The sequence below is a fragment of the Dipodomys ordii genome, unplaced genomic scaffold, assembly GCF_000151885.1.
Source record: "Dipodomys ordii isolate 6190 unplaced genomic scaffold, Dord_2.0 Scaffold17, whole genome shotgun sequence".
NCBI lineage: Eukaryota > Metazoa > Chordata > Mammalia > Rodentia > Heteromyidae > Dipodomys > Dipodomys ordii.
In genome coordinates, this window is record NW_012267233.1 from 18,556,221 (window position 1) to 18,579,955 (window position 23,735).

General features: G+C 37.4%; 1 protein-coding gene across 1 annotated transcript; it reads left to right on the forward strand.

The window, feature by feature from the left end:
• The first annotated feature begins 12 nt into the window (after positions 1–12).
• Positions 13–22,356, forward strand: Tmem64 (transmembrane protein 64). Its single transcript, XM_013012537.1, has 3 exons — positions 13–519; positions 13,029–13,184; positions 18,886–22,356. The coding sequence occupies exons 1-3, from the start codon at positions 307–309 to the stop codon at positions 19,075–19,077; spliced, it is 561 nt and encodes a 186-aa protein (XP_012867991.1). The 5' UTR covers positions 13–306; the 3' UTR covers positions 19,078–22,356.
• The last annotated feature ends 1,379 nt before the right edge of the window (positions 22,357–23,735 follow it).

Consider the following 23,735-nt stretch of genomic DNA (forward strand, 5'->3'; position numbering starts at 1 on the left):
GGCGGCGGCGGGGGCAGCGCGGCGGTCGGGGTGGCCGAGGTGAGAAGCTGGCGTTGCTGCTGCCTCGGCAGCACCTGTTGGTGCCGGAGCCTCGTGCTGGTGTGCGTGCTGGCCGCCCTGTGCTTCGCTTCCCTGGCCCTGGTCCGCCGCTACCTGCAGCACCTCCTGCTCTGGGTGGAGAGCCTCGACTCCCTACTGGGCGTCCTCCTGTTCGTCGTGGGCTTCATCGTGGTCTCGTTCCCCTGCGGCTGGGGTTACATCGTGCTCAACGTGGCCGCCGGCTACCTGTACGGCTTCGTCCTGGGCATGGGGCTGATGGTGGTGGGCGTCCTCATCGGCACCTTCATCGCCCATGTGGTCTGCCGGCGGCTGCTGGCCGCCTGGGTGGCCGCCAAGATCCAGAGCAGCGAGAAGCTGAGCGCCGTTATCCGCGTGGTGGAGGGAGGAAGCGGCCTGAAGGTGGTGGCGCTGGCCAGACTCACCCCCATTCCGTTTGGGCTGCAGAACGCCGTGTTTTCGGTAAGTGATGTCCCTCCGGACCTAGCAGCCCCCCCGGGGCTTCGGTTGGAGCCCGTCCTGGGTGACCGCCCCGCCAGGGCGCCCCAGCAGACGCCCGGTTAGAGAACGTGTGGCAGCGATAGTTCAAGAGTACTTTCCCTGCTGCTCTGAGAAGTCTAGCCTACGGACAGATCTCAGTGGAATGGAATAAAGAACTCTATTTCTTTTCAGGATGTGAGGGAGAGGCCTTTTGGGGAAAAGGAATAAAGGAAAAATGCCCCCCCCTTTTTTTTTTAACGCCGGGCATCTTAGTTCTGCAGCAGCTTTGGCAGCAGCTTCACCTTCTTAGCCGGCTTTCTTGGCTGCGTTAGCGTATCCAGGGTTTGATTAAAGATCAGCAAAATGGGGCTGAAGGGTGCTTTCCAGTCAACACAGTAAGAGATGTAGCAGAAGACCCTAGATTTTGGAGTTTCCCCCAATTTGTATTTGTTTTTCTCTTTAAGTAATGTGTTATACAGCAATGTCAAGGAGAAAATCCTTCTTTTTATATTTCTCCTGAGATACTGTATTTTGACATCACTGGCTGGTGGATAAAACGAACCAGGACAGATAACATTGCTAGGGCGACATCTGTTACCCTTCTTTATGTGCACCCTCTGGATCCTTTTTATCCTGCTCTGGTTCACATAACTTCTGTTTATTTGGTTTCGCAGCTGCCATGCATCTTTGTGCAACCGGTTTAGGATAGGAACACTGGTAGGACACTGTCCAGCTGGAAGGATTCTGGTCTTTCCGTTGTGACTGTGGAACAGATTATTGAATTGACTTTACTTTCTTCTTTACTAAAATTAAAGGGCTAAACTAGATGACTGAGTTTGAAAATTCCAATAATTTTTATTTTTTGGAATGTTCTTTAGTATCTTTAATTATACAAAGGAGTTGACATTCAAAAGAGCAGTTTATGAATACATGGCATCTTGAACAAGTTTGATATTATTTCAGCCTTTAATCTTGTACTTTTAAAAAAAAATTTTATTGTGAAAATACTGTACAGAGGGGTTACAATTACATGGGCAAGATAATGAGTACATTTCTTATCAAGCATTGTAGCCTAATCTTGTACTTTTATATAGTCTTTATCCCATAATATAAGCTATAAACATGAACTTTGACTCCAGACCAAAAGATGGTTGGTACTGAAGAATGTGTAGGCTTATCCGGATACTTTGCCTTGTCCTCCAGTATAACCTTGCATGTTTGGACTTTTTCTTGTCTACCTTTTGTGTGCCAACTATTATCCAATGATCTTTTCAGCATACTGTTTGTAATCCTTCAACAAGACTAGCAAGGCTGGATATGATGGGGCATGCCTATATTCCCAGCTGTTTGGGAGGTAGAAATAATAGGAAAACTTTTGAAGCCAGCTAGGGACCCTGTCTTAGAAAACATAGGATGGAATCTCAGTCCAGCCTAGGTGAAAACATGAGACCCCCCCCACATGAAAAACAGACTGAAAGAAAAAAATAATTGAGAGTGTTGCTCAAATGATACTGCTTACTTAGCAAACTTGAGGCCCTATGTTCAAACCCCAATGTTACTAAAATAAATAAAGTAAGTATCCCTGAAGATGATGATTATGTACATCTAACAAGACCGTTTACTAGTGAGGAGCATAGGACGTGTTTGAGATGCCTACTGACTTATAGGATTTGATGATGTTGGTGAAGTTGCTTTGATTTCTATTTATAACGTGTGAAAAGTAATGGTACTTCTTGATAGGTTTATTGAAAATGTATTTAAGATAAATATTTGAAACAGTCTGATATAGTCTATTTTTTTTTTGTCCACTGTTGCCCTTTCTATTGTTACTACCCAGGGTCGCAGAGGAGAAGTAAGTGTGGTCAAAACCTCCTGGTAGTCTCTGAACACATGGCTCTCTCTGTGCCTAATGCAGATGTGTAGTAAGGATGTATCTGTTGACTGACAGTAAGCTAGGCTTTTCTTTCAGTAATGTCTCCTACATATTAAGTATAATAATATACTCTGTACTTAGAAGTAATTTAAGATAGTCATGTAGCTGAAACTAAGCTTGACAAGGGAAGGCATTATGGGGTCAGGAGAATAGAAGGCCTATTGAACATAGAGCTAGGCGCTGGTGGCTCACACCTATAATCCTATCTATTCAGGAGGCTGAGATCTGAGGATCACAGTTTGAAGCTAGCTTGCGTAGAAAAGTCTCATAAGACTCTCATCTCCAATTAATCACTTAAAAACTGGAAGTGTTGCTGTGGCAAGTGGTAGAGCCCTAGCCTTGAGCACAAAGAGGCTCAGGGACAGTGCACAGGCCCTGAATTCACTCCCCACAACCAACAAAAAAAGTAGACATTGTTATAAAAAAAAGTAGACATTGTTTGTCATTTTCCTGCATAATGGAGACTCTTCTGTCTTAGAATTATTCATTCACCAAGTGGCAGAACTGAGGGATTAATCTAGATTCATCTGAGACTGCCTCTTACTGCAACATTGCCGCTCATGGCCATAAGTTCTTCATGCTGTTATTCAGAACTGATTACTTCCTAAGTAGCCTTGTAACCAGAACCATTAAGTGTGTTTATCCAGGATAAAGAAAGCATAGTTTAAGCTGATGATAGTAATCTTGATTTTCCTTTCTGCCTTCTAGAACTTGGTTCTTCTTCTACCTTATAACACGCTGGCTGCCCACAGTTGCCCCCTTTCCAGACATATTTCTTTCTTTTTTTTTGTACTTATTTTTTATCTTTGAAATTATCCTTTTGTTTTGTTTTCATATTCCACTTGAGGCTTGTTTTCTCACTGTCTTTGATTTTTAAAAATTTACCCTAAAGAGGAAGTTAGGTGCAATGGTCATGAGTAGCATTGGCTACTGTGCCAGCTGTCACTATACTTTGGAAAGGCAAAATAGAAAATCACACCTATGATTAGTATACTATAGTATTAGTTCTTAAATCATGCAAAATACCATTTCTTAAGTACATATTTAATTTTTTTTTTAGTTTTAGTTTTTTTTTTTTTTATCTTAGGGGCTGGCTCTATGGCTTAGTGGTAGAGTGCTTGCCTAGCAAGCATGAAGCCCTGGGTTCAATTCCTCAGTACCACATAAACAGAAAAAGACTGAAGTAGCTTTGTGGCTCAAATGGTAGAGGCTAGCCTTGAGCAAAAGAAGCTCAGGGACAGTGCCCAAACCCTTTCAGGCCTCAGGACTGGCAAAACAAGACAAAACTTAATGTTTTTGATGAAATCTTGTATTTACAGGTCTTGCTTCCCATTAAGAGGTGTTTAAACTTGAGGGATTTTTTGGGGGCCACTAAATACTGGTCTTATTCAGACACATATAGAATGACCGTAAACGTGCTTTTAAGATAAGTTGAAATAGACCAAATTATGCTTCAGTAACAACCTTCAATGTTCAGTGATGTAAAAATCAAGGTTCTATTTATTCTACTTGACAACACAGGTCCAGGCTAAACTTTGTGGGGAGGGTTCTCTGATTTGTATCATTTTTAGTCTGGGTTACAGGCTGACAAAACCACCATCTTGTACTTCATTATGATGAATAGTGAATTACATACTTTAAGTTTCCACCATAAATAGTATCACTCTTTACTGTCCTGAAAAAGTTTTATTGCCCAGCTACCACTAACCACAGAGAGATGATGGTGTGCTTGGAGCATGTGCTGGAATCTTAATAGCTGGCACTTAATGATCTCTATCTCCCTATCTTGTCCCTTAAGTATAAGCATTGCCTAAGTCATATGGATTCTGCCTCCTGGATGCATCAGTCCACTGCCACTGCTCTGGTTCAGGTATTTCACCCAGCAACCAGACATCCCTGCTTCCTCCAAGCTCAAATTATTTAAAAAGGAAACAACATGGGCTGGGAAGGTGGCTCAGTGGTAGAGCGCTTGCCTTGCATGCATGAAGCCCTGGGTTCCATTCCCCAGCACCACATAAGCACTGTGGCTCAAGTAGCTAGAGTGTTAACCTTGAGCTGAAGAGGAGGCATAGCACCTCAGAGTTCAGGCCCACAACCAGCAAAAAAAAAAAAAAAAAAAGGAAACAACAACAACAACAGACTTTCTAAATTGCCAAATGTGATTTTGATACTCTGGTGTGAAATTTTTAAATAGGTTTTGTTTTCCCTTTAGGATAAATTCCATCCACTCTTAGGCTTCCCTCTGTAGTTTCTCTTATTGCTCTGAATAATTACTGTGTGCCCTTTATGTGTTAACATTTCATCCTCAGCATCCTAAGAGGTAGACATGGTATTGCTGACTTAAACATAGCAAGTAAAATCCAGACTATAGCTCTGAAGCTTCCGGTTTCACTTTTTATCCGTGTCTGGTAAAAAAAGGAACTGTGGGTTAATAAGAAGGGAATGTTGAAGTGAAATCCTTCAAAAGTAAAAGCCTTGTAGGAATTTGTTGATAATGTTGAAAATTGAAAACATTCCCAAGAAAGATCACCTTATACTTAGTAATAATTAGTGACCTTGTAAGGTCCCACTCTATGGAGACTACATTTTAAAGTAAAATGTTCTGTAAAATGTATTTAATACAACTATATTAAGTGATTATTGGTTATTATAGGTAATAGGATTCATACTGGGTCCTGTAGATTTCAAAGGTGTCAGATGTTTTGGTTGTTAGGTTATTTGATAGGAGAGCCCAAACCATCTTTTTCTTTACTTGTGTAAAAGAAAAACTTAAAAATTGTCAGAGAGATTCTGTTGCTTAAAAATAACCATATGGGAAATTTGTTTCAAATCTTTGAAGCCTTAAAATAAAAATGTAAAGCACCGTGAAAGATCCTCTTAATCATACATTGTATAATGTCCAACTTTTAGAGCAGGCTTGCATTTATGATACCCCTTAATCATGAAAACATCCTTTGAAGAAGGTATAGTCTTATGAAGCAATTATTTAGAGGACAGATATCACAAAATTAAAATCAGACTTGCTTCATTTACTGTCACGGTTGTAGTTACCTTTTAGAGTTGTAATTCTGTTGTAGATTGTATTTTAGCTGCTTCAGAGCTGTGATAAAATACATATTTTGTTCATTACATCTTACTTTGATCTGTTCTCTGCATTCCAAAATTATATTGAGGCTCAATATTTAAAAAAAACCTTAACCAATGCTGATATTGCCCATATGAAGTACCAGGAACTGTTCTGTTATGCACATACTACTTATTAAATGTTCATAACCTTAATCTTCAGAGTTTTAATGAATTGAGGAACAAAGTGGTGAAGTACTTTGTCCACAATCCTGTGGTTAGCAGAGTCAGTAACTTAAAAAGCTTTTCTAGACACTTACCTTAGAACACCTTGCCTATAGGAATTGTGGAGGACCTTTTACATCTCAGGCACTGTACAAGGGTCCACAAAGATAAAGTAGCTGTCATCCAGGGTCAGTAAACTACAGCTCATTGTTGTGTAAGTACACAGGCTAATAATGACTTCCCTTTGTACTAGAATTTGAACCCACCCAGCCCTCCCATTTTTAAGTGGTTATAAAAGTATCAGAAGAAGAGTAATATATTTCAAGCACATGAGAATTATATGAAAGCCAAATTTCAGTGTTTATAAATCATGGTGCTATTAGAGTACAGTTTTGCTTATTTATGTGTGTGCAATCGGTGGCCCTGCTTAAATTAAAACAGAGGCCCTTCATTTCTCACCTAAGTCTTAACTTTTTAACAAAATTGTGGGATTTTTTTTTCCCACCTAAACAGAAGCAGTGTGTGTCGAAAAAAAAACTTAAAAAGTCAAGAGATTCTGATGCTTCTTTTGCTTAAAAATAACTGTATGAGAAATGTGTTTTAAATCTTTGAAACCTAAAATAAAAAAATGTAAAGCACAGTGAAAGATCCTTTTGCATATGAAAATGCAAACAAACTAGATACAAATAAATTTAAAATGCTGGCTGAGGTCACTTCTTAATGGAACAACTTTTAAAATTGTGTTACTCCTTGACTCATTGCTTTGGTTATGTGTATGAACCCACAATAGCTTAGAAACTGCAACAGAAGTATTTTTGGTTTGATTTTGGGGGCGGACACAGGAAACTAAAACTGGTCCTAACTGACATACTGACAATAAAAGATACCAACATCTCTTGAAGCATATATAACTAACTACTCCTGAATATATTTTTATGTAATTTGCATTGAATTATCAAGAAGATAATACTTTAGTTTAAATTCAACGGAAAGGTATTAAAATTAAAAGTTTCTGACATGTGAGTAAAGTCACAAATTTGGCAAAGTCTTAGCCTGGGAACCCTAGGAACAACTTCTGTGTGGTCATAACAAAGTCATTTAATGAATGCAGATTCATTAGGCAAGCACTTAGAATTTGCTTTGAAAAAGGCAAAAGTTTTGAGTAACAATCTAACAATACCTCCCAAACCCTTAGACAATTCAGTGATAACTGACGTTATAAATGTTTCTTAGTTTCTTAAAGTCCTGTGTATAGTAGATACACCCATAGATTCAGATAACAATTAGAAGTTGTAGTATTTGTCATTACACCAGTGTAGCAAGTGCTTATTTCTTCTTTCCATTAAAGTATACTGATGTCCTGCCAGTGGTATAGTTAGACAAAATAGAGGATGGAGGGCTGGGAATGTTGCTTAGTGGTAGAGCGCTTGCCTAGCATGCATGAAACCCTGGGTTTGATTCCTCAGTACCATATACAGAGAAAAAGCTGGAAGTGGCACTGTGGCTCATGTGGTAGAGGGCTAACCTTGAACAAAAAAAGCTCAGGGACAGTGCCCAGGCCCTGAGTTTAAGCCCCAGGACTGGCAAAAAAAAAAAAAATAATAATAACAAAGAGGATGGAGACATAGTCTGCTTTGGAGAACTTAGATTCTAACACCAATTAGATAGGATCTAATGCTAATTAAATAGGGAGAAGAAACTAATGTAATGTTGTCTTAGCCCACAGCCTCAGATCTTACAATATCACCCCATACAGTTAACCATGATTTCCTTGAAACTGTTTTCCTCTCTGTGTGCTCTTGAGTTCTCTCATCAGCCTCTGTGGTTTCTCTGTGTCTTACACAGGCTTACAGTTCACAGCACTTTACCTCTGGCTTACAGCAATGTATGCACAGTGTTTTCCTGGATTTAAAAAATGTTTAAAGGAAGATCTTATTAAAACTTATTTATTTTCCTCCTTGAACTTTGTTTACCTTTATTTACATAGTTGTACAAAAGAGTTTAAAATTTATTTTAACAGAATTTGGATTTGGGTTTGGTTTTGTTTACAAAATTATTGTTCATTGTAAAGACTGAAAAATACAGCACAAAGAAAATAGTCATGAATGTTTTAGTATTTTTCTATATTTTGCATTGATATGTATTCTATTTTTCTTTTATAACATTGTGAATTATATTATTAACAACTTTGTGACCCTTGATGTAATGAACATTTCCCCACATATACTACAACATGACTTTTAATTACCTCACACAGCTACCTTTTTTAGCCCTGCTTAGAGACAGGTTTTATGTAGACTGTATTTGACAAATTTTGGTTCAGTGAGTGAAAATAATAAACGTATATTTTATCATGTTTTGTGAAGCACTTTACAACTACGTTCTGGTGGTTATTTGCATTTTATTTTTTGGGAAGAAGATCCAATTGTCTATATAACCCAGATTTTCAAAGTGTTCAAAATTATTTGGGAACATTGTACTGATGAAGAGGTTTGTATATACAAAGGTGGTTTTTATGTTATAGACATTTGACTAATTGATTTCTGTCCTTAGAAGCCCTTTACCCTAAGACTCTCTCTCTGGCTTTTAGAGTGGGATCTTAAAGAGTCCTGCATTTTTCTTAGAGTACAATTTTCCCTAAGCATCTTAGCTGTGACTTTAGGTTCACTGAAGTTACTAGATACACTACTTTTCATTCAGCAAATAAAAGGAGGCAAGGCGGGTATCCCCTGAAATGTGCTCACAGGCTTTCACAGTAGTGAATAGAGCAAAGGGTTCCTCACGGTGCTGTCAGTCCAGTGGAGAGAAAGCATCTAGTACTCTGTATTACAGTGTAACATTTGCTGAGATGGAGTTCATTTTCACGTATAACATTTTTTTCTGTGTGTTAGAGCAGGTGTGTGTTCAATTTCTGAAACGCTTGTTGCATATGGACTTGTCATCTCATCCTGTTCATAAACCAGCAACTGTCTTTAGTCCTCATATTTATTACCAAAACATTAATTTTGTATTTAATGTTTAGTAAACCTTACATTAAGACAAAAAACATAAGAAAGAACAAGACACGTCAGTCCCTGCCAGAACTTGTAGTCTAGGCTAGGGGTAAATGTGGTGAGACCTTCAGTTGCTGTCCAGTTCGATGGAGCAGGGAGATAACAGTGTTCCACTCAAGCTCTTGAGACCCATTAGGCTGACTAGGCAAATGACTGAGCAGTGAAAGACAGTTGCCCTTAGTAAAGGGAGTAGAGGAAAGCACACCAGTATCCTTGCTAGAAAGAACAGGGTACAGAGACCTAGAAAGAGAAAAGTAAAGAGTGTTCCAGACTCTGGGAGACAGGAACAGTGTGATATGCAGCATGAGATGGTCAGAGCAGACTGTGAAGCACTAGTCAGGATTAGATTTTCATTTTAAGAAGATTTCTGCAGGATTTAGTTTAGATAGATGATGAGGGCGATACTCTGTTTATGATGGAAGAAGACCGCGCCTTGCCAATATCCCAGGGTACTCTAAGTCAGGCATTGCAATGGGATTACCTTGGCCTGACATTTATATTTTTATGAGAAAGTAGAGGTAGAAGATAGAGAATTAAAATTCAGTGACTGGTAAGGCTTCCTTTAGGGTAATTCTGTGAGAACAAAAATTCTGAAATCTTTGTCAAAGACTAATGCTAGCTGGAGGTTCTTGTGGTTAGTTGGAGTAAAATTTTGACTTACAAGAAATGCTATATTAAGATACTATGGGATTTGTTTATCTTTAATAAAATTATTACTACTAATTTAAAATTGTGTATGTTACTCTGTTTTGCCACAGTATCAGCTTATGGAAAGAAACATGTAAAAATAATAACATTTTTCCTAGAATGAATCTTAGTCTTGAAAAATTTGGATGAACTTTGACTTACGCATTGGACAAAAATCACATAAAGAGTTGAGTTTAGAATTATAAAATCTTTCTTACTATTCCCATGCGGATATCACTGATGTCATGAATGTCAATTATGTGTTTTGTTTAGAGGAACTTCCTTAAGTTTAAAGGTTATGGACTAAATCTTTCCATCCTTGTATTTTGGAATAAAACAAATGTTTGTTTTAAAGATTACTTCCATAATATGGAATTTTGTTATTTGCAACAAAGAATTTTAGTGACTTATTTTGTCATATGTTCTCATATATATTCTCATATATTTGACATTTGTTCTTAAAAAAGTCCTTGGTTCATGTGAGTGGATTTCCTAGTATTTTGCCTCATTAGCCAAGGCCCCTAATAGGTATTCACTCCCTGTACTTACCCTGTCTTCCTTTGCAGTAATGCCTTGCATGCGCCATATACAGTCTCTTCCTAGAAAACTTCTGCCTTCTTAAATCCAATCTATCTTTGCCTGCCAACCCCAGGCTTAGTTCAGTGTCCATTCTATATTCCTTTTTCCATCTTTCATAGAGTTAGTACTGAATCAGTGATTGATGAAGTGCAATGTCAATAGCTTAGTGCTGTAATGTTCTTTTCAAACCATCTCTATGAATAGGAGATGAATGTGATTTTAATGAATATAAACTTTATTGTTTTGTGCATTTTTTTGTTGGTCATGGGGGCTGAACTCTGGGCCAGGTTGCTGGCCCTCAGCTCTTTAGCTCAAGGCTAGCACCCTACCACTTGAGCCACAGTGCCACTGCTGGCATTTTTTTTTTCTGCTTATGTGGTGCTGAGGAATCGAACCCAGCCCTCATGCTTGCAAGGCAGGCACTCTACCACCGAGCCACCTTCCCAGCCCAAATATAACTTTAATAATAATTTTGTTGTCATTTGCATAGTTACTAGAGTAGTTTGTAGTTATAAAGTAACTATTCAGAGCTGATTAAATGATCAGATCTTAAAATTAGTTTTAAAAATGTTGAATAAATTTTTTTTTTTTTTTGCTCAGTCATGGGGGGGTGAACTCGGGCTGGGTGCTATCCCTCAGCTCTTTAGCTCAAGGCTAGTGCCTTGCCACTTGAGGCACAGCACCACTTCCAGCTTTTTTCTGCTTATGTGGTGCTGAGGAATCGAACCCAAGGCCATGAGAGGCTAGCACTCTACCACTGAGCCAACTTCCCAACCCTGAATAAAGTATTTTTTTTATTTAAATTTTATTGTAAAGGTGATGTACAATGAGGAATGAGGTTTCAATAAAGTATTTAATATCTTTCTTCCATACAATAGTACCAAATGGGGCTATGGAGAAGTTATTCTTAAAATTCGTAGCAGTCATATCAACAATAACATAAAATCTTTACACATTATGAAACGCATTGCATACGTGAATAAAACAACCAAAGTTTAATAAGGAGGATAACAAGCTTTGGGTAATTGCATAAACTTTTCTGGATAAGAATATTGATTATTGTACATATTTACTCTAATTAAATTTGAAAACTTGGCTTAATTTTAATATAAAATGTATTCGTTTGCTTTTAATGCAGTTTGAAATAGATATTCTGTAGTAAGAGTCCATATAGGCTCTTATGTGCAATAACACCATTTGTAATATTACAGTTCAATAGAGAAGCTATTGCTTACCTTACATACAATGTCCAGAAAATTGGTTAAAGAATAGATAAAGAAGAAGCAATAACCTCACTTTTAATCTGAATTCCAAAGTATATAAATGGTAAATATTAAGAGGGAAAACAATCAGAAAAAAATAGGTAAAAACTAGGAAAATCTAGGGGGAAATATTAGTAATGTTGAATTATAAATACATATAGAAGTCATTTTAAAACAAAGTTAAAAGATAAGCTAGGCTTGTAGTCTCAACTAAAGCATGGATGGATCACTTGAACCCAGGAGTTGCATCTTATCATGGACAGCATAGTATGACTGAAAATAAAATGAAAAAAAGGGGAAGACAATTTAGTGGAGAAGATATGTTGCATATAATAGACCTGCATATAATCATCCTTCCTATATAAATGCCTCTTAAGAGTAAATGCAAACATTGAACACTTTGAGAAAAGGCAGACATTAACCAAAAAATCTATAGATATGAAAATACAAAACTAGTGTCACTATATGAGAATAATGCAGATTAAATAATGATATAACATTTTTACCCTATCAAAGTACACAAGATTGACATATGCTTCTTAAAGTTGTGAGAGTATAATGAACACTGATATTGCTAACAGATATTTAAATTAGTGTGAACATGCTACTCAGGAGGCTAAGATCTGAGGATTGTTGTTTGAAGCCAGCTTGGGCAGGAAAGTCCATGAGACATTTATTTCCAATTAAGCCCTGGTAAGGCTAGCAGTGGAGCAGTCGCTCTGTGGTAGAGTGCTAACCTTGAGCAAAAAAGCTCAGAAACAGGGCCCAGGCCCTGAGTTCAAACCCGGGAACCAGCACACACCCACACACAAACTAGTGTGAACATTTTAGAACATAATATGCAGTGTTTACTGTTTGAGTCAATATTTTCATTCTTAGTGGTCTATCCTAAGATAACTGAGATTTATATTATTTATTGCTGTGTAACATCACTTCAAAATTTTGTAGCTTAAAACAGCAAACATTATCTCACAGTTGTGAGTCAGGAATACCTGTATACTTCACTTCTAGTTTGTAGTTCAGATCCCCTCACAATTCTGCAGTAAAGGTGTTGGCTTAGGCTGCAGTCAAGGCTTGATTGTCAGAGTTTGCCGCTAGGCCTGCTCATGTAGCTGTTGGCAAGCCTCAAGTGCTTGCTTGTTGCTGACTTTTTCACATGGACTTCTCCGATGAGCCTGTCAGCTAACCTACTTGGGGAAGATTTCCTGCTGGAATCTGTTTGTTAAAAAGGAAGCAGGAGGTCTAGCTCACATTCCTGGGCCTCAATGCCAGTAAATTGGGTCATTGGGAGTATTTTAGATGCACTTTTCCACACAGGTGAATGTACAAGAGGGTTTTTTTTTTTAAAAAGGAAACAATTGCATTGACACCAAGAAATGACTTGAATTCTCAGTGTTAATCTGGCTTTAGAGCACAGCAACTCCACTGCCATTTAAGAATGCTTATGACTAGTTAGTGACATGATAACTTGTCTGTGTATGGGGATGTTCTCTTGCAGTTGTAGGAATAGAATTTTAAAAATTTCTTTGAACTTTTATTTGATTCTAAATGTATAGTTTGCATGCATTCCCTTTAAAGTCTGAATGCTGTGTATTTCAGCTCTCTCCCTAGAGAAATCACTACTGAGACATAGACATTTTTGTGTTATTTTGCTTAGTAATGAATCATTCCCTTTAATCTGCTTTCTAGATTACTGATCTCTCATTACCCAACTATCTGATGGCATCTTCAGTTGGACTGCTTCCTACTCAGCTTCTGAATTCTTACTTGGGTACCACCCTGCGGACAATGGAAGATGTCATTGCAGAACAGAGTGTTAGTGGATATTTTGTTTTTTGTTTACAGGTGAGTTTACAGCCAAAAATCGTCTTTTTTCTTCCTTTTCTCTTTTGCTGATTTAAACCAAATAGATTTTGTTGAACATAATTAAAGTATTGAAAGAACAAGGAAACAATGCTACTTCATATTTGGACAATGTTTTCTAATTGTGTGGGTGTATGGAAGGGAAGTGTGTAGAACTGAATTGATAGAATTTTCTTTAAAAGAAGGATTGCTAAAAATACGATTCTTTTTTGTTTTTTTTTGGGGGGTCTGGTCGTGAGGCCTGAACTCTGGGCCTGGGGCTGTCCCTCAGCTCTTCAGCTCAAAGCTAGCGCTCTACCACTTGAGCCACAGCGCCACTTCCGGCTTTTTTATTTTTGCTTATGTGGTGCTGAGGAATCGAACTCAGGCCTCAGGCATGCAAGGCAAGCGCTCTACCACTGAGCCAACTTCCCAGCCCTAGGATTCTTTTTGTAAGCATTGTTTTTTCTTTTTTTGGTTATGGGGTTTGAACTCTGGGCCTGGGCACTATCCCTCAGCTCTTCAGCTCGAGGCAAGCACTCTACCACTTGAGCCACAGTGCCACTTCCAGGTTTTTGGTGGTTTATTAGAGATAAGAGTCTCATGGCCTTTCCTGCATTGGCTGGCTTTGAACCGAGATCCTCAGATTTCGGCATCCTGAGTAACTAGGATTACAGGTGTGAGCCTCTGATGCCCAGCCTGTAAGCATTGTTTTTAAAGTCAAATCAGACTGTATTTTGACCCTGAAGGGTTTGCTTTAAGAAATATTATCATTTTGGACATTCAGAGAGCTTACTTTTATTTTCCTTTTCCAGTTTTTTTAGACCTATACTCTCCCCCTTCCCTCCGCCCTCCCTCTCCTCCCTCCACCCTCCCTCTCCTCCTTCCCCCCACTCCACCCAGTCCTGGGGCTTAAACTCAGGGCCTGGGTGCTCTCCCAGAGCTTCTTTGATTCAAAGCTAGCACTCTACCACAGTGCCACTTCCAGGTTTTTCCAAGTCGTTTATTAGAGATCAGAGTCTCATGGACTTTTCTACTGGAGCTGGCTTTAAATTGCAATCCTCAGATCTCAGCCTCCTGAGTAGCTAGGATTATAGGCATGAACCTATAACCTGGGCAGTGGTGCCCAGCTCAGACCTATATTTTTTTATATAACCAGATTCCAATTTAAAGTTTTTGTTAAAACGGATCACTCATATTAATGTAGCATGTTAATGACAAAATGTTAAACATCCTATGTTTTATAGTAATATATAATTTGTTTTTGACATCATTTTCAGCTTATTTTTAATAAAAATTTAAGCATATTTTGTGCTTTTAGTTTCCTAAAAAGAGTAACATTTGACATTATGATAGAAAAATTGAAATAGTTAATTCTAAATTACTAGTAATTGTAGAGGATTAGGACTTAATTCTATGCATCTTAGTTACTCAGCTGTAATCAGTGCAGTGCTTGGTGCTTCTTAAAGTATGGGATCATCCTTTATCCTCATTTGTTATTACTTGCCTTGGTCTGGCAAATTAAAACTTAAGACAGGAAGGGAAAAAATAAACATGTCTAGGCTGAAGAGGCATTTAGGGAAAAAATTATTTTTGTTCTTGTTTGATTTATTGGTATTAGTTATAGCCTAATTTCTTTTAAGAAGGATTTAATATAACTTACAATTATATACTGAAGAATAAAAATAGGATGAAGAAGTCATCTATTCATTTAGTTATTTTTATTGTAAAGTTGACATACAGAGGGTTTACAGTTACACAAGTCAAGTAATAAGCACATTTTTTTTTTTTCAATCCTGGGGTTTGAACTCAGGGCCTGGGCACTGTGCCTGAGCCTCTCTGTGCTTAAAGCTAGTACTCTACCACTTGAGCCACAGAGACACTTCCGGCTTTTTCTGTTTATGTGGTATGGAGGAATCAAACCCAGAGCTTCATGCATGCTAGACAAGCACTCTACCACTAAGCCACATTCCTAGCTTGTACATTTCCTTTTGAATAGTGTCGCCTCTTCTCTTATTTTCTCCCAGTTTTTCCCTCCTGACTACCCTCTCCCCAAGTTGTGCATTTCATTTTCAACATAGTGTCTAGTGAGGGCTGTCTGCTGCATTTGTTCACCCTTTGTCCCCACCATTTCTATGCTCCCCTTTACCCTTGCCCAAACAGGCAAACTTACAAGACAAAAGGTACAGAAATAAACAACAGCAACACAGGAGAAAAAAAAACAAAAAATCAAAACCCAAACAAAACGCAAAATAACAACCTCTTGGCATTTGATAAACCTCCTTTTATAAGATCATATGCATGTAGCTGTTTAGACTTTGTGATCCTCTCCTAAGACTAGCCTCCTCTGGTCTCACTCATCTTGAATGGGAAAAGTAATGGAGGAAAAAATTTCAGATTCCTTCTGTTTGGTATAAATGAGCCACAAATTTGCCTCTGAGCTTGTAGCTGCCAACCTAAAGATAATGTATATTATCAGGAAAATTGGAGCAATTCACAACAAATGTCAGGGAAAGCCACAACTTCTCTTTTATTGACATTCATAGATTTGATGTCTGACTCTTAAATCACATCTGTGACTTGTGACTGGTGTCATGTCCTGTACTTTTTTGTCTCCACTAACCAAAACTCCAACCCTGCCTCGAGTCCAACTTTGATCTATTTTGTACCTGTTCTTTTAGATGCAAAGACCTGTCACCAGACCAATGGGTAACAATTATGTTATGGTTGCAAACCTACTAGTTTTCAGTACTGCCCTTTTCCCCACTGCCTCCTGTTTTCTTCTTACCTTTCTGTTATTTCCTTAAAATAGTTGACTTAAAGCTATATCATCACTCTCCTCACAATTATAATTTCTTGTCAGATTCCACTCTTTATCACCAGATCACCTTTCTTCTTTTTTTTTCTTTTTTTTTTTTTTTTTGTCTGTTGTGGAGCTTGAACCATAGGCTTGGGCGCTATCCCTCAGCTCTACCGCTTGAGTCACAATGCCACTTCCAGTTTTCTAGTGGTTTTTATTGGAGATAAGAGTCTCACGGACTTTCTTGCCCGGGCTGGCTTTGAACTGTGATCCTCAGATCTCAGCCTGTTGAGTAACTAGGATTACAGGCGTGAGCCACCAGTGCCGGGCTTACCTTTCTTCTTATCATAGGAGATTAAAGAATTTCAAATAGGAACCCTCTCATTTCTGAGTGATCAGCTGCCCTTGGGATTCTGCCCATACTTTGCTTTTCAGTGAGGAGTGGAAGACTTGTAGGTATTTTTCTAAGGATGCTATCTTTTAAAACTTTTAAAAACAATTGTCTATAATTCTGTTTCTCAATTTTTTTTTTCTCTACCTAAATTCTTACCAAACTAAGGAAGGAGGGGAGGGGAGGCGGAGATAGCAAGAGCATGTTGGGAAGAGTCCATTTAAATTTTTAGGCTCAGGGATCTAGGATAGCTGAGACTTTGCTGTTTACATAGGAGGAAGTAAATTTAGGAATTTCTTCCTGCTGAATGCCTCAGAAATTCGTTCACCTAGTCTAAACTTCCTTTTGGTGTCCTGCCCTCCTCCTTCTGTCCTTTCCGCCAACTGTTCTTTCTGATTGTCACTCACTTAACTCAGATACACTTGCCAGTTGTCACCTCACTTGACGTCTTAGCTACTTAAGACTGTTGACTATGCCTTCATTCTTCCTCTCGTTTCTTTAGTACTGCTGTCTCCACAACTCCTACACACACACCTGTCACACACACTTGTCTCCAGTGATTGTCTTCTTTTGTTCACTCCTAAATCTATGTTTCTGAATATTCTCCCTTAATCTTTGCAGTATCAAGCTGAAAACATTTTTTCCCAGGCAAATCTAATAACTATGATAGCTAGCTACTAACGTGTTTATTTACATATTCTTTTACCCACATAGCTTCAGCTCAGTTTTCTCTCTATAGCATCAGACAAGTTCATTGTCTGAATATCTAGTAAAAACCTCAAATACACCATGACTTAAATAGAATTTAGTATCTCCATCACACACACTCAATTCTCTGTCTCAGTCACTTTGCATGTTGTTACCATCTACTGGTAAGTATCAGATTTTAAGGGTTTTTAATAAGTATATCTTGTTTTATATATATATATATATATATATATATATATATATAGAGAGAGAGAGAGAGAGAGAGAGAGAGAGAGAGAGAGAACTTACATTAGAGAAAGTTACAGGATTCCAGGTTTAAAACTCCACCTTTATCCTTTTTCTCTTTTTAAACTAGCATGTTAATGTTACAAAATGATTTCACTGTGCATATATAATGTAGTTTGATCAAATTCACCTCTTCTCTTTCTCTCTTTTATCCTCTCTCCACTTTCTAAACAATTTTAAAAGAAAACTCCAACTCTGTAATATTTAAATTACGTAGACTTCTATTAAACATTGGTTTGACACTTTTCCTAGTATCTTTTGGAATGCCTTTGAGAAAAGCTGTCATCATGTTTTCCTTTGTTTTCCATTATTACAGAAGCTTCCATGCTCTTAATTTCTGTGGAAGTGTATTGGCTGAGTGCTTTTATTTTGTCTATCTCAGTTCATTTATGAATTGTCCTTCTCTGAGTTTAGAAATACTAAGTGCCAGTATCTTGTAATCACAGCTACTAAGGAGGCTGAGATCTGAGAAATGCCAGCCTGGGCACGAAAAGTCTGTGTGACTTTTCAGTTACCAACAAAAATATGAAGTAGATATGTGGTTCAGTTGGTAGAACACTAACCTTGAGCCAGAAAACTCAGACAGTGCCCACAGTCCCTGAGTTCAAACTCCAGGACACAAACACACACACACACACACACACACACACACACACACATGAAAATGTGGACATTTATCATTGAAAAAAAAATATACAATACTACAGTAGTACATTAGCATATATAATGCTTTATACTAATAAAGGTTGGTTTTTGTTTTCCTTGAAGGATGTTTTTAAGTACAAAGACTTCACACACACACACACACACACACACACACACACACACACACACACACACACACACAAGGAAATACCTGTGGACATTCATCATTGAAGAAAAATATGTAATACTACAGTAGTATATTAGCATATATAATGCTTTATACTAATAAAGGTTGGTTTTGTTTTCCTTGGAGTATATTTTTAAGTACAAAGACTTGTATTCATCAAACATCATTTATTTGTATCAAAGGGAAATATAGTTACTGAATATTTATAGGATACTATATAATAGCTACTCATAGATATTGGCATTCTCCTGGGAAAAGCAACAAAGGAGAGAAAAAATGATATCGATTTATTAATTAAAAGTATGTAACCTTGCCTACATTAATTACAGAGCCAGATGCTGATGGCTAACGCCTGTAATCCTAGCTAGTCAGGAAGCTGAGATACGAGAATGAAGGCTTGCAGTCACCCGAGACAGGAAACTCCTTGAAACTCTTGAAACTCTTATCTTCTGTAATCTACTCAACAAAGCTGGAATTGGCACTATGGCTCAAGTGGCAGAGCGTTCGCTTGAGCAAAAAGAAGCTCAGGGACAACACCAGGTCCAGAGTTCGTACCCCAGGAACAGAAAAAGAAAAAAAATAGTATTATAGAAAATCTTATGACCCTGTCTAAGCCTGAAATTTATTAAATTTGTTTTTCTTTTTCCATATATAATTTTGATGACTAATATTTTATTTCTATTCACAGATTATTATAAGTATAGGCCTCATGTTTTATGTAGTTCATCGAGCTCAAGTGGAATTAAATGCCGCTATTGTAGCTTGCGAAATGGAACTGAAAACTTCTCTAGTTAAAGGCAGTCAACCAAATACCAGTGGTTCTTCATTCTACAGCAAGAGGACCCTAACATTTCCTGGAGGTGGAATCAATATTGTGTGATTCTAATGAAACTTGTAATTGTCAAGAGCCTAGTGCACTGTCCAAAGTTTAGTAGTCACTTCTCTAGTGGGCAGAGACAAGTTCGATTTGTATTATGGCACAAACAAAACTGACTAGTTTTTAAATTGCACAATTTTTTTAAAGCAAAAATCCTTTTCTGGATATGTAATTGTAGATGCAATTTTGGCTGCACTTCTTTATCATGCCTGTAATGGCTCTAGGTCTGCACTTTAGTGTCTTTTAATTGTTTAATTGGTGGGGACTTGCAAACAGAGAAATAGCCCAAATATTTTTTCTGCTTAGTGTTTTATTTATAAAGTCCATGTATAGTTTTCTGCGTCTGTCTTACTTATAGTTTTAAATGTGTACTATTGTTGGATGTTCTTTGTTAGGAAGCTTGTCCCAAAGGGAAAAAACGATGTTTTCTGTTTGTTTTATTGATTTAAGTGGGACCACTTTGCTTCCCTTTCTTCCCTTGTTAGAAAACATATTGACTTTCAGTTGAATGTATTTCTGCAAGCATCACATTATTGCAGGGCCATTTACACATTTTCACACAAGCTTAAATCCTACATTGTGGGACTGAAGTGCTCTTAAGATACTTTTTATTTTCACTGTGTAATATGCAAAGCAGAAGGGAAATTGTTTAGTGGGTGGTGGCTCAAAGTGAGAATGCCCACCCATTCAAATTTGATTACATTCGCTTTACCTTCTTTGTCAGATCCCTCATCAAAGGGCTGTCCATTGCAATCCTACTAAAAACCATTTTATTAAGATGAACTTTTTCATTTTTATATTAATAATGAGGCTTTGAAATAAAGATATTATTCCTTTAAAATGGTGGGCTTGCCATCATTGAAGTTGTCACTCAGGTGGCCTTGTTTCATCAGAACGCCTTTTTTAAAAAAAAGCTTTAACCTCATGTTTATAGTTCCATTGAAGTACTTACATATTTGTCCCCATAGTCTTCAGCTTTAAAACAAAATACAGTAACTTAATGCCCAGATGTGTATTATTTACGCTACTATAAATAAGTTTGTTTTGTTTTTTGGTACTTGTTTTTTCTCTGATAAGACTCAGGAATTCTGAAATGTGAAATTAAGTGTCTCAATTATTTCTTTTGTAGCATGAATAAAAGTGTATTTATTAATTGCACTTAGAACTATAGGATAAAATATAGCATATGATTTGTATGAAACATATTAATCTGATTTTTAAAATAGTTTAATTGTGAATTTAATAAGTAGATGTTTTACAAATTGATTACAGATATTAGTATAAAATTTCTGCTAGGTATCTCTTTTTTGGTATAAATATCCCAACTTATCAGAGACCTCTTATTTGCCTTTCCTTAGGGTAAAACCTTTACCCTGATTTGCTAAAATACAAAAGAATTCTTGGAAGCAGGTTATTCTTGTCTTATGCTAGAGATGAATTTGATCCTTTTAATAAGGAGATTTTTTTCCCTATACAAATTGTTTTCCTTTTCTGAACAATCCATCAGTTCTCTTAACTGTGAGCAGCAGCACACTTGAGTGTAACTAGGCAGGGTACCTAGGTATGGAGTATATGACAGACCTACAATCTTCCACTTTTAAAGAAAAATTCTGTGTTGTAGTGGAATATTCTTTTATGGCTTCTACCTAGTTTTTTTTTTAAATGATTACAATTTAACAAAATAAATGATGCATCTGATTTATTCTTTTACATGTAACTTAGCAACATTTTTCTTGTGTTTGGTTTTGTTCAAGGAACCGTTATTTAAGGTCACTGTTTTCCTCTCTATTTTACACTTCATATATTTTGAAGTGTATTTATTTTCATAGTGTTTGGGACTTGAATAACTTCACCAAATGAATACCTTTTGGTAGTTTGTAAAGCTTTCTTCCAAATGTTACACTTTGCTTGGTACTTGTACTAAATACATAAAGGTAAAAGAGAAATAATTTTTCTGTATTCTGCCAATCATAATTTTATATAATAAAATCATCCTTTTTTTCTTAAAATGGTATGAATTGACTGTTTTTAAGAGTCTAGTCTGTAGCTGCACTTTGCCTTTTCTTCTGCATTTCTAACCTCGTAGTATACAGCTGTCCATTAGTGAGCTGCTGTTGGATTTGGTTCTGGGTGTTTAGGTGTACTTACTGTATTCTGTACAGAGCATTGCCAGACCTCCTGCACTCCAACTTTAACCCACATCCTCAACTTAGGGAAGCCCAGCACGTTTGCAGAGTGCTTTCATGTTGCCAGGATGTTGTCTCCAGTCATATATATTTATGAATTGCCTTTAGCCATGAATAGTTACGGAAATGAGAGGCTTTACAAGTTTTTTCAAACCATTTTAAAAGAACATCATGAAGCTGAATTGTTTTAAATTCACCTGAAAAAACATACAGTCTCTTGAGTCTGAAATCTAATGAGAGAAAGTACATTCTATGTTTAATTCTTTGGGCTTTCCAGTAAATATTTTTTCTGGTTTATTGTTAATATTTTTGTTTATTCTTTGCCAAATTTTGTTATCAACTTCCATAAAAGTAGGATCTCTTTTAAGAAAGTGTATATAGTAAATTTAATGTGGTTTTATGTTCATTTTTATTTGAACATCTAATTTAGAAAATAAATTGAAATCTGTATTCTGTTTTACAAATAACTATCAGGATATGTATTTCAATTTTATATTCTATTCATAAGTGAATGGATTTATTCAAAACCAGCTATACTTTTCCCCAGTGCACAATGTACCCTGTTACAGTCCTGTCTAATGTGGCTTTCCTATCCTAAGGGTTGAGTATGTAACTATAAGATAGTTTCTCTTCGTGAGCCTATTGAGTTCAGTAGTTCCAGGGGTGAGACAGCCTCAGACTTGGCTGTCACTCTATCATCCCAACCTAGCCTTTTTTTGTTGAGTCTCAGACTCTTGTGCCCTGGCTATCTTCAAAATTGTTATCTTTTGGATCTCAGCCTCCTCTTGAGTATCTATGATTACAGACAGCAGCCCCCTCTACTTGACCAATTTCACTAGTTATCTTCTTTGCCCATACTGACACACCACTAAGCGATTGAGGTACATATATGACCAGCATTGCTTTGTGTGTTAATGTACAGTGTGGGCTTGGATTTTCCCAGAGAAGATGCTGTGACATACATTTGTCAGTGTTGTGTGGTTGTCTTTAGGATAATTGAGAAAGCCAGTAGATGTGTGACAGTGGGTTCAGGTGATCAGGTGAATTCAAGCTGTTCACAGTAAAGCAACATTTAAGAGAAAAAATTTTCTATGTATCTCAGCAACATCAGTCCTGCCATTGGTTAATGGCCTGGTGGTGGAATTTTGTTAATGATGATCCCATTATAGCATTGCCTGCTTTTAGGTTGGATAGTGCTGATTTCTGTTGTATTAGGGATTTAATTTTTGCTGTAGTCTGGAAAGCCATTTGAAAGGGGAGATAGATCACTTCCATAGGATGCTTATAACTCAGGAGTTCAACTAAGCTCATGAATTGAGCAGAAGCTTAACTCATTCCACATCTAAATTACAACCTGATAACTTCGGAACTGCAGTGATTGCTGAAAACTGTTTTCAAAAGTGGCTGAAGATTAAATAATAAATATTTCTAAACATGTATCAGTAAAATGTCTTGGTAATTGGTATCCCAACTCACTGTGTGCCTGAGAAAATAAAAAGTAGTATTTTGTCTTCCTTCTCTCTTCTCTTTCTTTCCCATGGATATAGAGACCATGTCCTATGGGAGGGAACAATTCCATGGGGAAGGGAGGACAGGCTCCTAAAAAGCTGCTAATTGAGCCTGGCTGATGTGTAGGTATGGTTATAGAAAATGCCTGTGGAGAGATGATTCTGATATCTTACGTTAGCATTCACTCTTGGTATTTTTAAGATTACCCTATGATTTTTAATGTTCCCCAACTACTCTAACACTTATTAGCCATTTGTCCCAGGTGGAGGAATATCTTGGCTGTTTTTCATAAAGTCAGAGGATGTTCATCATTCTTATTTATTGTGGGTTTTATCATGTTTCCAGGGCAGTTTTCCTTGAAAGCACAGTCTAGCTCTGGTACAGAATTACCTTCTTAGCACCCAGAGTAATACTTGTGCTTATTTATTAGTACCTGTTATTGTTATACATCTTTTTTTTTTAGCCATTTGAGGTCATAACTCCCTCTTAGATTACAAAATAGGCCATTGTGGAAGCTGAGTGGATTACATACCTGTAGTTGGAGACTGAAACAAGAAGAATCATGGGTTTGAGACCAGACTGGCCTATGTATTTAAAACAAAAAACAAAACATAAAGAGGAGAACAGGGGTTAACCACATGCTGCATTGGCCTAAAGCCTCACCGGATAAGCATGATGCCTCAGTGCCCTGTTGCCCAACCTCAGTTTCTGCCACGGCTGCTCTTGGTTGATGCCCGTCAACCTCTTCAGGGTAGAGGTGTGTGTTAGTAGCATGGTATGCTGTATCATTGGTTAAATGGTGAGCATTTTTAAACATAGTATTATGTGCATGCACCAAGATGTTATAATGTACTCATAAGAGTGCAAAAAGCTGAATTGTATTTTAAAATTAGTTTGTTCAATTTTAGAAAAAGATGTTTTAAAGCTGAAAGGGGTGAAGACCGTCTAGTACAGATTTTTCATGTT